The sequence below is a fragment of the Periophthalmus magnuspinnatus genome, chromosome 20 (genome assembly GCF_009829125.3).
Source record: "Periophthalmus magnuspinnatus isolate fPerMag1 chromosome 20, fPerMag1.2.pri, whole genome shotgun sequence".
Classification (NCBI taxonomy): Eukaryota; Metazoa; Chordata; class Actinopteri; order Gobiiformes; family Gobiidae; genus Periophthalmus; species Periophthalmus magnuspinnatus.
The window spans coordinates 22,918,936-22,941,247 of record NC_047145.1 but is presented as its reverse complement, the minus strand read 5'-3'; the positions used below and the strand labels follow the sequence as shown (position 1 = coordinate 22,941,247).

The 22,312-nt window shown below is 40.4% G+C and overlaps 1 protein-coding gene across 1 annotated transcript in view; it reads right to left on the bottom strand.

Annotated features, from left to right (window-relative positions):
• Positions 1-22,312, bottom strand: part of LOC117388220 (matrix metalloproteinase-16-like) — a 110,716-nt gene that overhangs the window by 66,799 nt on the left and 21,605 nt on the right. The window contains exons 2-3 of the mRNA XM_033985719.2: positions 8,169-8,317; positions 6,374-6,496 (exon numbers count right to left, since the gene is read on the bottom strand). Coding sequence (XP_033841610.1) covers positions 6,374-6,496; positions 8,169-8,317 — 272 coding nt within the window. The remainder of the gene's footprint in view (positions 1-6,373; positions 6,497-8,168; positions 8,318-22,312) is intronic.

Below are 22,312 nucleotides of genomic sequence, written 5' to 3'. Positions count from 1 at the left end.
GAGACTGAAAGAAGTTTAGAAAAGAAACTGATGCAGATGTGAGCTGGAGATACTAAAAGATACTTCTAGATACTTGCGGTTCTAGATAGTGCTGTTCTAGATATGTGTAGTTCTAGATATGTCCGGTTCTAGATACTTGCTGTTCTAGATACTTGTAGTTCTAGGTACTTACTGTTCTAGATACGTGTCGTTCTAGATACTTGCCGTTCTAGATACTTGTCGTTCTAGATACTTGCCGTTCTAGATAGATACTAGATTAATGTAGTGTTTGGCTGCAAAAGTGAACCTCACACAGATCTGTTTTGGGGTTGTAGATACTTGCTGTTCTAGATATTTGGAGTTCTAGGTATGTGCCATTTGAGATACTTACTGTTCTAGTTACTCGCATTTATAGATATGTGCTGGTCTAGATACTTACTGTTCTAGATATTTGCCATTCTGCAAACTTATAGTTCTAAATACGTGCTGTTCAAGGTACTTACTATTCTAGATACTTGTCGTTCTAGGTACTTGCTGTTCTAGATTCCTGTAGTTATAGATATTTGCTGGTCTAGAAAGTTTTAGTTCCAGATGCTCGCGGTTCTACATACTTGCAGTTCTAGATACTTGTGGTTCTAGATACTTGCTGTTCCAAATACGTGTAGTTCTAGATACTTGTCATTCTAGATACTTAGAGTTATACATACTTGCTGTTCTAGATATGTGTGGTTCTAGATACTTGTCGTTCTACATACTTGCTGTTCTAGATACTTGCTGTTCTAGATACTTGCTGTTCCAAATATGTGTAGTTCTAGATACTTGTTCTACATACTTGCTGTTCTAGATACTTGTTCTACATACTTGCTGTTCTGGATACTTGTTGTTCTAGATATGTGTGGTTCTAGATACTTGTCGTTCTACATGCTTGCTGTTCTAGATATGTGTGGTTCTAGATACTTGTCATTCTACATACTTGCTGTTCTAGATACTTGTCGTTCTACATACTTGCTGTTCTAGATATGTGTGGTTCTAGATACTTGTCGTTCTACATACTTGCTGTTCTAGATACTTGGAGTTCTAGGTATGTTCTGCTTTAGATACTTATTATATATAACTAGATGTAATTCTATATATTTGCTGTTCTAGATCCTGTTCTAGGTACTCACCGTTATCGATACTTCCTGGTCTAGATACTTTTATTTCTAAATACAGTCGTAGTAATTCTAGATTTTCTGCTCGTTTCAGATCTGAACTTCACATTTGAACCAAACAACAAGAACAAAAAAAACATAAAAGGAAAAAACTCAACGCAAAACGCTCTGTTCCACCTTGTGATGTCATCAAGTGGTAGTTTTCAACAGGTTTTATCAGCTCCTTTTACCTTTAGTTAGGAGGACCAGGAGCTGAAATGATCCAAATGATTCTATAAATGAAGGTGTGTGGAGTTTAAAAACACAGTGGAGCACTTCCTGTATCACCACACGATGACATCACAAGGTGGAACAGAGTGTTTTCAGTCTAAATCTTCAGGGTTTGTGCGTTAAACGTGTGAGAATGAAACAAAATGGAGTAATATTGGAGCTTTAAAAGTTTTACGACGCCGTCTCGTGGGAGAAGCATTTCCCAGAATCCTTTGTGTGTTTTTTTAAATATGAGCTGCAGTGGTGCATTCTGGGCCGTCCGTCAGATTCGGCCTCAGCAGCAGAAACGGAGCTTTGTCTGAAGAAAAACACACAGGACGACGTCTTTAAACGAGGAGACTCACATCAGCTGACACACAGTTTGTCTTAGGGCTAAAAAAAACTCAAATGTTTCTTTTATTTTTTGTTTTTTTCTCCGGTGACAATAGGCGTCTTTCACGAGTCTGAGCGAGCGCCTGGTTTATATCGAGCGTTTCGCCAAAGCGTCGTGTGTGGGAAACTACACATGATAAAACTATTAGCATTAGCATTAGCATTAGCATCAGCAAGATCTGTTCTGCAAAATGAAACGTAAAGCGCTCGTGTTGCGCCGTGTTTGTTTCATTCTCACATGTTTAACACACACACGGCTCTTCTCTCGATCTGAAAACACCCTGTTCCACCTTGTGATGTCATCGTGTGGCGATACAGGAAGTGCTCCGCTGTGTTTTTAAACTCCACACACTGAGCTAGAATCATTTGGATCGTTTTGGTCGTCTGTCAGAAGAGGGGATGGATGAACGTGAAGGAGGGAGAGGAGAGAGAGAAAGAAGAGGGAGAGGAGGAAAAGGAGGGAGAGAGTGAGAGAAAGAGGAGAGGAGTAAGAGGAAGGACGACAAGAAGATGGATTGAGAGGGAGAAGAAGGAGAGGAGGAAGAAGAGGGAGAGGAGGAAGAGGAAGGAGAGGAGGGAGAGGAAGAAGGAGGAGGAGAGGAGCTAGAGGAATGAGAAGAAGGAGAGGAGGGAAAGGAAAGAGAGGAAGAAGAGGGAGAGGAGGAAAAGGAGGGAGAGAGTGAATGAAAGAGGAGAGGAGTAAGAGGAAGGACGACAAGAAGATGGACTGAGAGAGAGAAGAAGGAGAGGAGGAAGAAGAGGGAGAGGAGCAAGAGGAAGGAGAGGAGGGAGAGGGAGGGTTAGAGAGAGAACAGAAGTGAGAGAGAGGGAGAGGAAGAAGGAGGAGGAGAGGGATAGGAGGAAAAAGGGAGAGGAGCTAGAGGAATGAGAAGAAGGAGAAGAGGGAAAGAAAGAGAGGAAGAAGAGGGAGAGGGAGGGTTAGAAAGAGAAGAGGACAGACAGAGAGAGGAGTGAGTGAGAGGAAGAAGAGAGAAAGAGAGAGAGAGCTCATACACTGTAAAAAATCGTGCAAAATTGCGCAAAAAATAAAAATCTGCGAAACAGCGAGGCCACGAAAGATGAACAAATGTACAGTCCATGATCGAACCAGGATCAACTGAACCGATATTTGGGAGCCGATATCCGACCCAGTTCATCTCTAAACAAACGTCGCAGACGTCACGACTCCAGAGAGACTTTAATCTAACGTCGCTCTGATTCTGAACAAACAGCTGTGGACACGTCTGACCACGACACGGACCGAGCGCTTCACGTTCTCCTCGCAAACGCGGCGAAAAAGCCCCGTCCTGTTACATAATCCTAATCCGAGGCAGAGCGCCGGGTTTCCTCCGCTCCCTCTGCGTCCCCAGCCTAAAAAACAACTCAACAAACGGCTCATTTTGGTTCAAACGCCGCCCGGACGACGTCATATTTCAGCCCAAAAGCAGGTCACAGATCCACAGATTATGTTTAGCGTGTCGTACAGTTTACACGCGTGTCCTGGAGCCGCTGGAACACGCAGCCCCGCACACGTGTGACTAAAAACAGACAGAAAACAACATCTGAGCTCCGTCAAATGAGGCGTTTGTGGAGGAACGGACGTTTTATTTACGTTTATTTCATATGTTTTTATTTATTTATTGTTATATTTTTGTTTTGTTTTGTTAAATTAAACCCTCAGACTTTTCCGCAGGTCTCACATTATAAGAAAAATACTTTTACTTTTCAGTCCAGTTCATAAATGTAGTGGAGTAGAAAGTACAGATACTGCTCTCAAATGTACTCAAGTAAAAGTAAAAAATACACACTGTGAAATGTACTTATGTGAAGTTCAGATACTTTAAAAACTCACTTAAGTGCAGCACTTTAATACTGTATTTTTTGGTCTATAAGTCGCAGTTTTTTTTTCTTCTATGTGGAATATACGTCACATCTGACAAACTCACAACTGCGTGTTTTTCTTCAGTATTATGTTTTTTTTTTTTTTACTTAAACTCCAGAGCGACTTTAAATACTTGTACTTCTTTGTAACTATATGAGGCAAAACTGACTCCTGTGAGGTTTAAACCGTGTTCTAATGTTGTTACCTCCTCAAAAACAGACCTGGACACGTTTGAGTCGCACTTTATTATTAGTCTGTTACATCTACAAAGCTCAAAACGCGACGCACAGTGGAGCACTTCCTGTATCACCACATGATGACATCACAAGGTGGAACAAAGTGTTTTCAGTTTGTTTTTCGGTTTAAATTTGCAGGGTTTGTGCGTTAAACATGTGTGAATGAAACTAAACACAACTCCAGGTCTGTTTGCAATGAGAATGGACTCTTTAAGTTATTTTCTGATTTATGTTCTTCTCTCAAACTGAAAACACTCCGTTCCACCTTGTGATGTCATCATGTGGTGATACAGGAAGTGCTCCACTGTGTTTTTAAACTCCACACACCTTCATTTCTAGAATCATTTGGATCATTTCAGTCCTGGAGTTGTCTCTTATCTCGACTGAACTAAAGGTAAAAGGAGGAGTTAAATACCACTTGATGACATCACAAGGTGGGACAGAGCATTTTGAGCTTTGGAGAACCAGACGTTTACATACAGTACATAAAAAAGCACACTTTTTTTTTTTTTTCTCAGTGTCTGACATGAAATCAGACTAAACTTTTCCTGTTGTAGGTCGATCACGATTAACAAAATTATTTCTATTTGCTAAATGCCAGAAAAATGAGATTATTTATTTATTTTTTTGACAATTTTCAGGACTTTTTTTCAACGTCACATGTTTTCAACTAATAATAAAGTGCGACTCAAACATGTGAATGAAACAAAACACAAGTCCAGGTCTGTTTTTGAGGAGGAAACATTAAAACAGATGAGAATATAGAGTAATACTGACGCTTTAACATTTTTATGCCTCGTCTTAAAACGTAACACATGATTTTATTCCAAACACTGTTACACTTTGAGTTCGAGGGCATTTCTGTCTGAACCTGCTGTGAAAGTTGATCGCAGATGTTACGGATTGGGTTTTATACGCTGGTAGTGAACGACGCTAATTAACTCCACATCATGGTAAAAGTTGAGGAGCGGTTCGTCGTAAAAATATCTTTGGTGGGATTAAAGCGGCGGCTGTTAAACGCAGAGAACAGGAGATGACACAGATCCTCGTCTCGTTGCCAGATCTGCATCTCCGCGTAAAGGTCAGCGCGAGTGTGAGTCCCAGAGGCGGGAGGAGGAGGTGGAGGAGGAGGTGGAGGAGGGGGGTCGGAGCACGTGTTTTCAGTGTGATTCTGCAGATAGTGGAGGCTCCCAGGGCCACGCCGCCGGACGAGGCTTTGGTCATGAAGCGTCGCCAAAGACACAATGATATTCAGCTTTTGATGTGTTTTGATTTAAGAAGAAGAAGAAGAAGAAGAAGAAGAAGAACGGAGCTGCAAAACGAAGGTTCGTGAAGTTTAGATGGTTAGATATTTAAAATGTAAAGATTTAAAGCCCAGGATCATGGAGAGGGTTAATATGAACGTTTAAGAGCAAAATGACCAGTCTGAAGCAGCAGAGACAGAGAGGACACAGATTGACAAAAAAATAAATAAAATAAAAAAAACAAAACTAAACCAAAAAAAACAAAAAAAAACAACTCAAAATAACAAACAAATAAACAAATAAAAAAAACCTCAAAATAACAAAAAAAACAAAATAAACAAAAAAAAAAACTCAAAATAAATAAATAAATAAATACAAAAAAATAGTAAAAATAAAAACCCAACTCAAAATAACTAAAAAAAACAAAAAAACAACTCAAATTAACTAAGAAAATAAACAAAAAAAAAACAACCAAAAAAAATAAAAATAAATATATACCAAAAAAATGTAAAAATAATGAAAAAAACCCTAAAAAAATAAATTAAATAAAATAAAACTAATAATAATAATAATAATAATAATAATAATAATAATAATAATAATAATAATAATAATAATAAAAACCCTCAAAATAACTAAAAAAAAAAAAAAGAAGAAGAACCCCAGGATCATGTAGAGCAGGTTAATATGAACATTTAAGACCAAAATGAGTCTGAAGCAGCAGGTTCAGAGAAAGGAGACATGGTTTTTCAATAGGAAGTGAATTGGAGCCAGAGTGGATGGAGCGGGAAGTGAGCACATGATCACTTCCTGTTTGGAACTAGCAGCTCGCAGGTTAGGGTTCTTTCTTGGAAAGTTCTAGGGGCATTTATCACTTTATTCTTAACAATTTTCCCTTTGGAACTAGGAACTATGAGATATACACGTACACTCGTTCAGTGTTTGTGTGTAAATAAAATGTAGAGAGTAGTAAAAAAATAAAAAATAAACAGAGACATCAGATATATGAAGTAAAATATATGGAATTATTTAGTAAAGAAAAAAGTGAAATAACTCAAGTCAATGTTTTTTGACAAAGCAAAAAGTTTGAATAAAAATATAAAACATCTTTTCTTGAATACATAATTACATATATCTTACGTCATATATTTGATGTTTTCTGTGTGGATTTAAAATGTGGAAAGTAGTAAAAATATAAAAAATAAAGAACATAGAGTGAGTGGGCGTGTCCAGACTCACCTGTACGTGATGTGTTTGTGCTGCCACTTCTGTCCCGTGAGGGCGTACCGCTTTTTCCTGACGTTAAACCGCGATGATCCTCCTATCTGGTCCGGGACGCCGCACCTGGGCTTCCTCATCCACCTACGACACCGGAAAAAAAACACCGTTAGCTTCACCCTCACCGTACGTTTATCATGCTAGCTAGCGCATATGTGAGCGTTAAACAAGGACGAGCTGCGCGTCAAAACTGCAGAACGCACGGCTCCTCGGTGTTTGACGCTCTGTTGCCACGGCGACAAACTGAAACGTCTCAACCGCAGACTGTGCAAAGACGTGGACTGAGCTAAAATTAAGCTAGGCTAGCAGTTATACCGGCTAATCTGGAGCCGAGTTTCGTATTTGTAATTCCAATCGCGACTGTCATAGCGACCAAACAGCCAATCTGGAGCGAGGTTGTTGAAGCTAACGCTCCTTCTCGCCCGCACCGCTGCTTTAGCAACGCTGTCAATCAAACCTGTTGCTAACGCTAACAGGAAGCGACCTCGGGGAAACAAGGAAGCGCCTGATTTGTCTGTTATTAATGTTCATATCTTGATTTACAGACACAATAGTGAAATAAAAACCCCAGGATCATGTAGAGCAGCGGCTAGCAGGTTAGCTATGTCCGTTTACACATACAGTCTACGGTTTTAATGCGCAGCAGTTAGCGAGTTCGTGGTACAACATGCAAAACTCATTCACACCGTGACATCACAAGTGGAAACAGCGTCTCACCTTATCGTGTCATCACTACGTCAACGAGGAAAGCATCAGGAAACAAAAACACAAGACAGGCACATCGTTAGCAGACCGTTAGCGTCCTGTTAGCATCGTTAGCTGATCATGTTTCATTGCGTTTGTACCCAGCGGTGTGGCAGCTGTGGCCCGCCTCACCGCTGCCCCCCACAGTGCGATTTCACAGCCGAGCGAGCGATTTGGGCTCGTCGCCGTCTGTGGCGCGGATGGTATTTCGGCGTCGGTGGCACAAATGTCACCGAGCGCAGTTTGAGTGATTTTGGAGGTTACGGGAATCTGGTTAAAGGTCTCCCACGAGAATCCAATCAGACGGAGAGAAGAGCGGGGTGGAAATGTACAACACGCTCTAACGTAGGAGGGATTTTTTAAAAGATGGATTTACAGTTTAGTCAGGTCTGATCCACCGCAAAAGAAAAATAAAATCTGTAAGTTCTGGTCAGGTTCCTGCTGGACACTGCCTTAAATCTGTCTGCAGGAGGCGCTAACGACACTGAAGCTAAAGCTAACACACCTGTTTGTTTACAGTTTGTGTTTCTGTCCGACTGAGCAGAGTCATTCAAGCCCCTAATGAGCGGTTTCACACCTATTAGCCTCCGAGCTAGCTCTACTGTTCTCTTTGTTTCCTTTGTTTGCTTTGGGTCTGAAGATGGAGGCGTAAATTGGGGACAGATGACGTCTGATGTGTTTCCAAACAAAAATATCTTCTTTAACTTCTCTCTCAAACTGTTTCTTTTCTCTGGCTCAGATCTGAACGTCAGTGTGATTTCTATTTTGAACTGTCCTCTGTCTCCTCCTCTGTCTCCTCCTCTGTCTCCTCCTCTGTCTCCTCCCTCTGTCTCCTCCCTCTGTCTCCTCCCTCTGTCTCCTCCCTCTGTCTCCTCCCTCTGTCTCCTCCTCTGTCTCCTCCTCTGTCTCCTCCTCTGTCTGCTCCTCTGTCTCCTCCTCTGTTTCCTCTGTCTTGTCGCTCTGTTTTGACACAGAATGTTCCACAGTGTGGCATTAAACCTGATGCACTCACTCCAGCGTGTTGCCGTCCAAGCTGCCGGTGACGTTGAGGCCGTAGCGCCGCTGCATGGCAGCGATAGCGGAGTGCATGACTCTGGCCGAGCGCAGCACCGACATCCAGGGGTCGGCGGGAGGGAGGTACCCGTACCTCTGTAGCCACGCCTACAACGAGAGAGGGGCGGAGTTAATATGACACAACAACTGTACATCTGTAGCCACGCCCACAACGAGAGAGGGGCGGAGTTAATACGACAGAACAACTGTACATCTGTAGCCACGCCCACAACGAGAGAGGGGCGGAGTTAATACGACAGAACAACTGTACATCTGTAGCCACGCCCACAGTGAGAGAGGGGCGGAGTTAATACGACAGTGAGAGAGGGAGTGAAAGAGTGAAAGAGAGTAAGAGAGTGAAAGAGTGAAAGAGAGTGAGGCGGGGGAGGAATAATACGACAGAATAACATCTTTACAGTTTGATCAATTTTCAAACATGAGTTAAGTTCCAGGTGAAACGATAAAAATCAGTGAATCATGAAAATGACATTTTGGAAAGAAACTGGAACGACCCGAGTCAAAATGTCTCATATCATGTCACTGTCCCAGAGTAAAATGTCCCAGAGTAAAATGTCCCAGAGTAAAATGTCCCTGAGTAAAATGTCCCAGAGTAAAATGTCCCAGAGTAAAATGTTCTGAGGCTCTGGATCAGCGTCGTCTCGTACAAACAGAACAGACGTTTATGTCGTTTATTCTCGTTGGACACAGTTAAATCCTGCAGTTCTGTCACATTTTCTCCTGGTTTTGTGTTTCCCAGTAACAGTTAACTCTGTGTCTGTGTTTATGAAGTTTAACTCTGGCACGATATTTCACAAAACTGACTCCTGAAGCTTTAAGTCATGTTAAAATGTCAAAAACAGACCTGGAGTTGTGTTTTGTTTCATTTATTATTAGTCTGTAACATCTCCAAACCTCAAAACGCTCTGTCCCACCTTGTGATGTCATCAGGTGGTAGTTCATGTTAACTCCTCCCCGTGATGCTAGCCCGTTAAAACTTGTAAATTGTTCAAATTCTTTAGATAGAAAATGGTACAAAGTCTTTTAATCGTGAGCACAACAGTTCGTAAATAGGCTCTGTGTACGGTAGCACGCTAGCTAGCTCACTGAGGCTCAAAGCTAACAGTCAAAACACAAAGTAAACAACCTATAAACATTCAAATTAATTAAAATAAAGACTACGCAATTATTTTTATGTAGAATATTTCAGTTTGTGGTGGTGTTTTGATATTTATTATGCCTCAAAATTAGCATCCTCCTTTAGTTCAGTCGAGATAAGAGACAACTCCAGGACTGAAATGATCCAAATGATTCTATAAATGAAGGTGTGTGGAGTTTAAAAACACAGTGGAGCACTTCCTGTATCACCACATGATGACATCACAAGGTGGAACAGAGTGTTTTCAGTTTGAGAGAAGAACATAAATCAGAAAATGACTTAAAGAGTCCATTCTCATCGCAAACAGACGTGGAGTGGTGTTTTGTTTCTTTCACACACGAACTCTGCAAAATTAAACCGAAAACAAACTGTGATGTCATCGTGTGGTGATACAGGAAGTGCTCCACTGTGTTTTTAAACTCCACACACCTTCATTTATAGAATCATTTGGATCATTTAAACTCTGGAATTTCCACTTATCTCGACTGAACTAAAGGTAAAAGGAGGAGGAACTTGAAAACTACCACTTGATGACATCACAAGGTGGAACACATTTGATTTTTTTTCTCAGTGTCTGACATGAAATCAGACTAAACTTTTTCTGTTTTAGGTCGATTAGGATTAACAAAATTATTTATATTTGCTAAATGCCAGAATATTGAGAGAAAGAATTTTTTTTGGACAATTTTCATGATTTTTTTCAACGTCATGTGAATGAAACAAAACACAATAAGTCACTTTTGCGTAGTGTTTTCCCTTTAACTCATATCTTCTCCTTCTCGTGTCGTGGTTCTCGTGTCGTGGTTCTCGTCGTCGTGTCATGTGACCGTTTTAAGGGCGACGGCCCAGATGTGACCTGGACTTCACCTCCGCTTCACTTCACGAGGCCATTTCCTCCGTTTCCCTCAACTTCCTGTTTCCAAATGAGACCCTCCCCCCACTCACTCACTCAGAAGAGAAGAGAGAGGAGAGACGAGTTTGTACGGTCAGAACAGAGGGATGGAGGGGGGAGGGAGAGAGAGAGGAGAAAGAGGGAGAGAGAGAGGGGAGAAAGAGGGAGGAGAGGAGGAAGGAGGGAGAGAACATGAGAGAGGGAGAAGGGAAGGAGGGAGAGAGAACGATACGATGAAAGAGGAGTTTGTACGCTCAGAACAGACGGACAGAGAGAGAGAGAGGGGAGGAGGGAGAGAGAGAGAGAGAGGAGAGAGAGGGGGGAAGGAGGGAGGAGAGGAGGGGGGAAGGAGAGAACATCAGAGAGGGAGAAGGGAAGGAGGGAGGGAGAGAGAACGATACGATGAGAGAGGAGTTTGTACGGTCGGAACAGACGGATAGAGGGGGGAGAGGTGGAAGAGGGAGAGAGAGAGGGGGGAGGGAGGGAGGAGAGGAGCAGGGAAGGAGAGAACATGAGAGAGGGAGAAGGGAAGGAGGGAGGGAGAGAGAACGATACGATGAGAGAGGAGTTTGTACGCTCAGAACAGACGGATGGAGGGGGGGAGGGGGGAAGGAGGGAGGAGAGAGAGAGAGAGAGGGGAAGGAGGGAGGAGAGGAGGAAGGAGGGACAGAACATGAGAGAGGGAGAAGGAAAGGAGGGAGAGAGAATGATACTATGAGAGGAGTTTGTACGGTCGGAACAGACGGATGGAGGGGGGGGGGAGAGAGAGGAGAAAGAGGGAGAGAGAGAGGGGAGGAGGGAGAGAGAGAGGGGAGGAGAGAGAGAGAGAGGAGAGAGAGAGGAGGGAGAAAACATGAGAGAGGGAGAAGGGAAGGAGGGAGAGAGAACGATATAATAAGAGGAGTTTGTACAGTCGGAACAGACGGACAGGGGGGGGAGAAAGGAGGGAAGGAGGGAGGAGAGGAGGAGGGAGGGACAGAACATGAGAGAGGGAAAAGGCAAAATTCATGAGAAAAAATTTGAAACGGATTCATTTTGTTACTGTGACCAAAATATATGTCATTTTAAATCTAAATCTCTCCATTTACACTTTAAATGAACGACACGTGTGTGAAATACTTTTACTTTTACTCTAAAAGTACTTTTTTAAACAGGTACTTCTTTTACTTAAGTAGATTTCTTCATGTTTATTTTATTAAACTTCTTGGTCGTGACCCGTTAAACTCCGTGTTTTCTTTCTGTTCTCACTTCATCTCAAAAAAACATCTTTATCCAAACACGTTCACCGTCATTTTCATAACGTCCTGCGCCGCCGCCGCCGCTCCTCCCCGTGACCCGCCTCCTCCTCTTGGCTTTAAATACATATACTTTCCCTCTTCTTCCTCCTGTAATCTTCCTCATCCTCTCCCAAGCGCATCCCTCAGCATCTCTCCCCTGACATTTGAGGTTTTGGCTCAAACTGCTTTTGGTTTTGTCCAAACCACTAACTCCCCAGAGCAGAGAAAAAAAAAAAAGAGAAGAATATATGAGGAAGGAGCGCGGCTGCAGCGGGACGTGGCTCTGCGTGTTTAGCTAAATTAAAGCGGTGCTACTTGTTGTGGTCAAATTAACGACATGAAAACGCAAAAAAAAAAATGTGTCCACGCTGCAAAAATAAAACCGGAGTCATCGAGGCAAAATGGGTCAAAATGTCCAGTTAAGAGGATTATTCTTATTCTGCTGCTGTTTTTGTGTTTTGCCTTCGAGGGGGATCCACTCGTCTGTCGTCTGTCTGGATTCAGAGTAGATCTTGAGTCAGATGCCCTTCCTCAGGCAAACCTCTCAAAATATCAGGTTTAGAAATGAAGCTCCACACTGACGCGCCTCTGGTTTGGGAAGAAACATTTCCCTTTTTGACGTATTCAGATTTAAGAGTTTAAAGACGTCGCAGAGGCTAATCCGGTACAAGCTAATCAACGACGTGCTAACCAGATGTATGCTAACCAGCTACGTTTAAACCAGCTACATGTTAACCCGCTACGTGTTAATCAGCTAAGTGCTAACGAGGAACGTGCTAACCAGCAACGTGTTAATTAGCTATGTGCTAATGAGGAACGTGCTAACCAGCTACATGCTAACCAGCTATGTGTTAACAAGCTACATGCTAACCAGCTACGTGCTAACCAGGTACGCGTAAAAGTACTTTTCATATGATCTGACAGGTTATTTTTACCATGTTCGTGGAAACATCCTGAGTAATGTTTTCGAGTTCAAGCTTCGGCGCAAAATAACCAAAAAAATACACAAAATTCAGAAGAAAAACTAAGAAACCGATTTGTGTTGTTTCTGTTGAACAAAATATGCGTCATTTTGAATCTATATCTCTACATTTCCACTTTAACAAATGAACACTTGTGTGAAATATTTTAAAAATGTACTTTAAGAGTAAAAAGTTGAACAGGTACTTGTACTGATACTTTTACGTCGATTTCTTCATGTGATACTTTTACTTTTACCATAGTCTATCATGTCCTGTTTATATAAATTGACGTGGCTAACCTGCTAGCCGCCGCGTTCCAAACAGGAAGTGATCATGGGCGCACTTCCTGCTACATCGACTCGTCATTTTGGTCTTAAATGTTTGTATTAACCCTCTACATGATCCTTTTTGTTCTTTTTGTTTTTTAGTTATTTTGAGTTTTTGTTTGGTTTTTTGTTATTTTGAGGTTTGTTTTTTTTTTTAAGGTATTTCTATTTTTTTTTTTTTTTTTGTTATTTTGAGTTTTTTTTAAGTTTATTTTAGTTTGGTTTTGTCATTTTGAGATTTTGTTTTTTGGGGTTTTTTTTAGTTATTTTGAGGGGTTTTTTGTTTTGTTTTTTTGTTTTCATTTTTAGTTAGTTTATTTTTTATTTCTTTTTTTTTTTTTTTTTTTTTTTTTTTTAAACTGTCCCCTCTCTCTGTCTCTGCTGCTTCAGACTCATTTTGGTCTTAAATGTTCGTATTAACCCTCTACATGATCCTGGGTTCATTTTTATTATTATTATTATTTTAAGTTAATTATTTATTTTTATTTATTTATTTATTGTATTTTTTCATGTGTTATTTTTTTGTATTTTTTTTTAATTATTTCTATTATTTATTATTTTTTTGTAGTTATTTTGAGGTTTTTTTTATTTTTGTTTATTTTCTTTCTTTTTTTAGTTATTTTGAGTTTTTTTATTATATTTTGACAGATTTTTTTGTTATTTTTATTTATTTTTATTATTATTATTTTAATTTTTTATTTTTTTAATCTGTCCCCTCTCTCTGTCTCTGCTGCTTCAGACTCATTTTGGTCTTAAATGTTCGTATTAACCCTCTACATGATCCTGTTTTTTTTTTTTATTTCACTTTTGTGTCTGTAAATCGAGATATGAACATTAAAAACAGGTCAGTATTTGCTTTTCCCGAGTACGATCCACCTTTTTGCATAACTTTTCCAACGTTACCCTGTCGTAGCGGCGGATATTATTAATAAAAACCCGTCTGATATATCTGCAAACGTTATAAAGAGACTCTGAAAACGAGTTATGACGACGCAATATGTTTTATTATGTAAATTACAAAGAAGATAAAAAGTTTTTGTTCAAGTTTGAATAAAGCTAGCTATGTTTGCGCCGCGACAATGGCCCGATTATCACGTTCAGACATATTAGAGTTATTAAAGCAGGAAATAAAAGACGGTATGCCTGCGGTTAGCGATAGCAGCCGTTCAGATATTAGCAGGATATTGGCTGAGGCGCGCACAAAAAAGGTGAGCGTGCTGTTCCGTCTTCTCCTGATATAAAAACCTAACGCTATTGTGTCGTAAACAGCTCCGCGGGAAACAGCAAGAACCGGGTCCAAACGTGTCCAAACGAGACGCCTTTTGGTCCCCGCGTCGGTCAAAGGGTTTGGCGTTAAAGGGTGAAAGCGACGCCAATTTGTTTTGAGCGGGGAACGAGCTGCAAACAGAACTGCAACTGGATTAAAACATAAAAATCCACGTTTTCAAGGCTGTTTTTTATCGCGTATCGTCAAAATCGCGATCGGTTTTGAATATGAAGCGCGTTGACGTGATGCTAGCCCGTTAAAACTCGTAAATTGTTCAAATTTTTAGATAGAAAATGGTGCAAAGTGTTTTAATCGTGAGCACAACAGTTCGTAAATAGGCTCTGCGTACGGTAGCACGCTAGCTAGCTCGCTGAGGCTCAAAAGCTAACAGTCAAAACATAAAGTAAACAACCTATAAACATTCAAATGAATTAAAATAAAGACTACACAACTATTTTTATGTAGAATATTTCAGTTTGTGGTGGTGTTTTGATATTTATTATGCCACAAAATTAGCATTAGCATTAGCATTGACACGTAAATCTTTTTCTAAACACAGAAGTCACCCCCCTAACCCACTAACCTCTGACCTTTGACCCCTGTCCACTGCCTCATCTTAAAATATTTATTCATTTCAGCGTAACTCGGAAAAAAACTCATAGCGATAAAACTGGACAGGAAGTAGTGACGCTAACAGTGAGGTAGAGGGCGCTGTTGTGCGTGAGTCTATTGCATTTCCACTTCGCCTTACAAAAAAACGCTAATAGCAACCCAACGCCAACTCTCTAGCGTGTCGTGTAGCGTTCAAGTTTAAGTTACAAGGCTCGGGAACCTGCACTTCCTGTTTTACCGCATGACATCACAAGGTGGAACAGAGTGTTTTCGGTTTGCAACAAAAACTCCGCCTAAATCTGCAGCATTTGTGTGTTAAAAATGTATGAATGAAATGCAAAAAAAAAACACAACTCCAGGTCTGTGTGTGACGAGGAAACGTTAGAACAGATCAGAAAAAAAACAGCGTAAAAAACGGGCGCTTTAAAAAACAAACGCGATTCCCAAGTACTTTTCTTACGTAACGATTCTTCCTTTGTTCTCGGAGACGTTCATAACCAGCGCAAGCTCATCTCGTCGTACTGCGCGTCGCCTCGAATCTAAACCGACAGACTTTCTACGTTCCTCCAGTGGGAATCGGCTCCTTAGGCCAGAACGCGCCGTCAAAAACCCACGAAAGACAAAAGACCCAAGAAACATGGTCGTCACGCGTCTTCAAAGCCAAAGAGGATTAGCCAGAAGGTAACACGACGCACTTACACGTCGCTCTGTACGACGCGAGCGCGAGCGGTTTGGCTGAACGGCGACTCGTCTGCTCTGCGCCGCTGTTTTTTATCGATTGATTCATTGATCTCTTCCTGATTTACAGTGAGTTTCGTTCGTTTCGTGTTCCTCTGAGATGCAGCTAGCTAACGACGGCTTTAGTCAATACCATGGAACTTTCGCTTCTTTCCTCAAACCATGTAAAGAGTAGGACAATAAACAAAAATATTGTTTAGCGTGATAAAAAGGTCAATAATAATCAATCACGGGACATTTTATATAATCGGCGACAAAGATAATCGCCGTTATATCACCTGAATGTGCAAAAAAAAAAAAAAAAATGACTTATCCACAGAGGAGTCGACAGGGGAACAAAGACGTCTGTTGTCCCGGGTTTAGGGGGCCCAGAATTGGACTCTCTTCCTATTAATTTGTATTAGGGGGGCCCATGTGAGACGTCTTGCCCCGGGCCCCCAGATTTCAGTTGACGGCCCTGTTCATCCAGAATATTCTCCGCTCGATCGAAGTTTTTTTTACGCTTCTTTAAACGTGGAACTTACGCATAACATTAAAAAGATAATTATTCAGATTCAGAACATTTTAAACTGTCAGCGGATTTAATAATTATTTAATAATTATCGTGATGCAGACGTTTAGGCGAGTGGATGAAGACGTAACTAAAAACGGCGAACTAAAAAAAAAATATATATATAAATAAAAAAAACAACAAAAACATGTAAATAGAAGGGTGTCATTGTAAAAAGCTCATATAGTGCTAATCTTTGGTAGCCTTAGCCGCCGTGGGGCTTATTTGACGAACGCGCCTGTCGATGTGCGCCAACAATCGATCGCTCAAACACAACCGTTTAACTTCAGTAAAATGAGTTGAAGTGCGTTGCTCAAGGACACAAAGCGACGTTTGTGACGGAGCAAAGACTCTATAAAGAAGTGGACTAAGTGAGTGCGATGTTCCCGAAAATGATCCAAATGATTCTATAAATGAAGGTGTGTGGAGTTTAAAAACACAGTGGAGCACTTCCTGTATCATCACTTGATGACATCACAAGGTGGAATGTCGCGTTTTGAGGTTTGGAGATGTAACATTTCTGCCAAAAAATAGACTAAACTAATATCTATTTTTTTATTTTTTTCCCATTATGGATGGTTTTGTTGCACTGAAACACATACAAAAACCTGTGTCCTTACTCTAAGTGGGCTCACATTTCCACAAACTCGACTTGTAATTGGACATTTTAGGTGAATGTTCCGGAGTTTGGCTTTAACTTTACAAATACAAACAAAACACAACTCCAGGTCTGTTTTTTTGAGGAGGAAACAGCATTAGAACATGACAAAGCTACAGTTTTGTGTCAAATTTAACCAAATTTAACCTAGAAAAGAGTCAGGATTGTTGCGTCAGTGGCAAAAATTTGTTTCAATTTGATCATTTATTGTCTATATTTTCTAGTTCTATCTGTAAATTGGCCTAAATATGCAGAGTTTTTTGTGTGAATGAAACAAAATCCAACTCCAGGTCTGTTTTTGAGGAGAAAACATTAGAACATGGATCAAAAAACGGTGTAATATCGACTTTTTAAACATCAAATATCATCGGCTCATTTCTACTTTCGCTGCTCGTCGCTCTAATCAAAGACTCAAAGGTAGGATTATTTTTTTATTTATGCCACGAAACACAGAAACGAAATCTGGAAAAGGCCCGACCAGAACCTTCAAAGTCTGGACCTTCTGAGCTCTGATGCGTTTTGTTTTTTGTTTTTTTCCTTATCTCACTCACGGCAGGAAGTCGAGTTTATCAAAATGTCAACCTATTCTGCACCGCGTTTATCTCCTCGCGGCGCTCAGCAGGACCCGCAGAACGAGATCGCGTCATGGACCAAGTATACGCCTCCCCGTATGTAACGCCGTAATTATGTTGTTATGAATGTGCTAAGAACTTCCTGAGTGCGATAATGAGGTTTAAGTTGGGCTGATTCGAGGCCCCTGGAGCGATGAGGCGTCCGGCCGCATACCCCGGCGAAGGCCCGAATGCCTCGAACGCCGCACTCGAACTCTATTTTTGGTGATTTGACTTTGAAGTAGGTTTTTTTGCCTCCAACTTCTGGCGCGAGACACCTCCCCCTTCACCCCCGGACCCTCTCCAGGACTTGAGTCATTGCTAAGTATAGATAAAGAAACATAAACGATTTAAAAATATGGAGCTTAAAACAACATTCGATAAGCTACTGAGGGATTTATGCGGGAAATGCTTTGAAGGGTTTGGCGAAAGAACAGGGGAAAACGACAGAAGCGGCGTTGGTGGAGTGTTTGTCCGTGGAGAGAGGAAGGTTGGCGTTCGAATCCCAGTCTTGGCATACGGGAAAAATATCAGATACACGGGCTGTCGGTGCGATTCCAGCTGCGGCGGTGTGGAAATGGGTGAGCGGTTCTTTGATTTTAAGCGCTCTGAGTGTCTTGAAGATTGAAAAGTGCTGTAAACATATTATAAAACGTGAAATAAAGGTAAAACTTTTGAATATAAATGAACGTTCGCTGCGTTAACTCGTCCTTTTGTGGTCGTGATTGGATCTGAAATGAGTTTGGACGCATTAAAACTTAAAACTCCATCCTGTTCTAGTCCGACTTTACCAATGACATAACAGTGTTCATCTATGTGCAGGGCCGGTTCAGACTATAAGCAGACTGAGCAGCTGCTGAGGGCCCAGAGGCCAGCAGGGGGCCCCCAAGAGCTCATAAATTTAAATTGAAAATAATCTAATATATCAAGTTTTATTGGAAACAGGGCTGGAACACATTAAACTCCATCAAAAATGAAGAAAAAATGTATAGAACTTCAAAAATCTTGGCCCTTCCGTTTATGTGTTTGTGTTCTGCTCTTGTGGCTTTAGTCGTCGTGACATTTTGGATGTTTTCAGTTTGATGTTGGTCATAAAAACACAAATACAACTGGTCAACGTGATGAGAGCAGAGTCAGAATGTGTCAAATGTGGGGGCCCCAGACACAACTTCACAACTTTAGCTTAGGGCCCCCTGAAAGCTGGGACCGGCCCTGCTCCGACCTGTGGCTCAGTGGATTGACCAGAGCTGGAATCGAACTTCAGATCAGTGGACAAACGTTCTACCGACTGAGCCGCTGTCGTTTTGCGTGAAGTTTGATTTTAAACGTTACAAACATCTGAGATAACCTGGCCACTCCCCTCTTAAAAAACGACTTGAACACGACCACGAAACTTCTGTCACGCGCTAAAACAAAGGTATTCCCGAAAAACTGTTTGCGTCGATGTTCAGAAACCGCTTTGAATCGCCACGTTGTTCAAATTTAAACGTTTGGCTCCGCTTCCCGACTCCGTAAACCTCTGCATCTGCACGTAACGCTCCCAATTTTATGTGAATCCCCCGTTTCCTTTGAAGATCCAAATCCATAGGCTAAAAATAAGACGCTTTAATTGAATAAAAACAACATTTAATACTCGTTTTCCAGCCTCTGCGACGCTCGAAGCCGCGGAAAACATCTCCACACTGTCCTCGGCGCACCTCGGCCCGGCGCAGGAGGTGCCGGGTGTCGTGGAAAGGGCAGCCAATCAGGAGAGGGGGAGGGGGAAGGGGGAGGAGGGGGCGCTCTGTATTATACATGAGGACCTGGTCGCCATGGAAACACCGCGGGCCAATGAGGAGCGAGGTTGCGGCGGATCAGCTGACGGGAGGGGGGGCGAGATCATGAGGTCATCAATTATTCAGAGGGATTTGTGGCTGCGGTGGAGAGTTCGGTGTTTGCGAGTCACAAACGAGTCAAAACACACGGAGTCGGATTTTTTTTCCCAAGCCGAAACGGGAAATGTGGGTTTTTTTGAGTCAATTATCTTTGAGCTTTGATTTAAAAGGTAGAATTTGACATTTAAACCAAATAGTGACTAATGAACATGAAAAAAAGACTAAAAAACACACAAAAAAAGAGAAAACAGTTCAATTTTTCATCTCAACCAATGATGCTTTTCTGTTAAGAGCGGGATTTGAACCGGCAACCTCCAGATCAGTGGGCAAACGCTCTAATCTGGAGCTTTGTGTTATTTTGCTGAACCGTGACACGATTTTAGCCGCAGCCGGTTCAATAATTCACGTTTATTCTGATATTTAGTTCTTCCCTCGAACTGAAAACGCTCTGTTCCACCTCGTGATGTCATCGTGTGGTGATACAGGAAGTGCTCCACTGTGTTTTTAAACTCCACACACCTTCACTGACATGGATTAAAAGCTACAAGAGTCAGTTTCGTGTCATATTTGACCTTTGACGATATTGTGCATAGAAAAGAGTCGACAGGGTTTAACGCGCTTCAGGATTGTTGCGTCAGTGGCATAAATCTGTTTCAATATTATCGTTTATCGTCCATATTCACCAAAATATTACACTTCAAATTGTGTTATTGTGATACACCTGCTATGACATGGTGGTGGAACATAAAGTAAAAGTAGTAAAAAGTACTTAAGTAAAGTACAAATACCTAAAAGTATTACTTGAGTACATTTGAGAGCAGTATCTGTACTTTCAACTCCCCATTTTTTCTTATTGTGTGAGACCTGCTGAAAAGTCTGAGGGTTTATTTTTTAACACGTTCAGAATTTGAACAAAATAAAAATATACAAGTAAAAAAAAAAAAAAAAAAAATTCAGCTCAAATCTTTATCAAAATCACCACATTTGAAGCTTTAACGACTCAAAATCTGTGGAAAATACTTTAACTTTTTACTCTTTAAGTGCATTTTCAAACAGGTACTTTAATACTTTTACTTATGTAGATTTTAGTTATACTTTTACTTTTGTATTTTTTTTGCTCCAGTATCTGTACTTTTACTTAAGTAACAAAATGTATACACAGTTCAAATATGGCCGCCAACACAAATACTTTTACTAATGCTGTTTTTACTTCTACTGTGTCAAAATCTGCACAAAATATTGTACCTTTTACTCTTAAGTACATTTTTAAACAAGTACTTTAATACTTTTACTTAGGTAGATTTTTTCACGTGATACTTTTACTTATGCTCCAGTATCTGTACTTTTACTTCTTCCTCTCCTGCTGATACACAGTTCAAATATGGCTGACAATTGTTTTTGCAGTTTTTTTACTTCTTCTACAGTATCAAAATCTGTGCAAAATACTTTTACTTTTTACTCTAAGTCCATTTTTCAAGTGATACTTTTACTTTTACTTGTTTTCCCTTCAGTCCCTGTACTTTTACTGACGTGACAGACCTGAGTACTTCTTCCCTGCTGAGTTCTTTTACGTGTTTACCAGGTGCACTTCTCGGATGCAGGTTTCTCACAGATCGTTGTGAAGCCTCGGGGTTCTCTCTCTCTTTACGAGCTCGTTCTCACACGAGGTTAAAGCTTCAGTGTGGGACATGATTACTGCACATTAAGACCTCGTAAACGACCACTTCCCCAAGACATAAGCAGCTAAATTAATGCCATACTGTGAACTTTCGCAACCTTAGTTTTATTGTTATAAACCCGGAGACTGAAGAACATCTCAGATCCACTGGTCTGAAGTACACAGTTAGTACAAGTATTTACACTGGAGAAGAAGTAAAAACAGGTTTAGTAAAAGTATTTGTGTTGGCGGCCATATTTGAACTGTATCAGCAGAAGAGGAAGAAGTAAAAGTACAGATACTGAAGCAAAAGTAAAAGTATCACGTGAAAAAAATCTACCTAAGTAAAAGTATTAAAGTACCTGTTTAAAAATGTACTTAAAGAGTAAAAAGTAAAAGTATTTTGTGCAGATTTTGACACAGTAGAAGTAAAAACAGCATCAGTAAAAGTATTTGTGTTGGCGGCCATATTTGAACTGTGTATACATTTTGTTACTTAAGTAAAAGTACAGATACTGGAGCAAAACAAATATTCAAGTAAAAGTATCACGCGAAAAAATCTACCAAAGTAAAAGTATTTAAGTAAGTATTTAAGAGGAGGAAGTACTCAGTTTTGTTACTTGAGTAAAAGTACAGATACTGAAGCAAAAGTTAAAGTATCATGTGAAAAAACTGACTTAAGTAAAAGTATTAAAGTACCTGTTTAAAAATGTACTTAAAGAGTAAAAAGTAAAAGTATTTTGTGCAGATTTTGACACAGTAGAAGTAAAAACAGCATTAGTAAAAGTATTTGTGTTGGCGGCCATATTTGAACTGTGTATACATTTTGTTGCTTAAGTAAAAGTACAGACACTGGAGCAAAACAAATGAAAAAACACATGAAAAAATCTACTTAAGTAAAAGTATTTAAGTACGTGTTTAAAAATGTACTTAAAGAGTAAAAAGTACAAGTATTTCTCACAGATTTTGAGTCTTTAAAGCTTCAAATGTGGAGATTTTGATAAAGATTTGAGCTGAAATTTGAAGAAACAACTGAATCGATCGTTTGTTTTTGTTTGTTTTTATTTGTATATTTTTGTTTTGTACAAATTACGATTGTGTTAAAAATAAATCCTCAGACTTTTCAGCAGGTCTCACACAATAAGAAAAAAATACTTTTTCACGTGTCACCTCCGTGTTTCTGTATCTCTATACTTTATACTCGAGTTGAGCGCTGGTACTTTCACTTGAGTACTATTTGAAATATCACTTTAAACACATTCAGACTTTTAATTACTTCAATTATTAAACTATAGAAATATTAAGTCGCTGCTGTAAACTGCACTGATACAAGTCATTAAACGCAAATACATACTGTAAATATTCACTGTACTTCAAGACACTCAAGAAACCACTCACACATTCATACACCGGTGAAGGTTAAGTGTCTTGCCCAAGGACACAACAACAGCATTCACCTGTGGAAGCCGGAATCGCCCCGTCAACCTGTGGATCAGTGGACAAACGCTCTACCAACTGAGCCG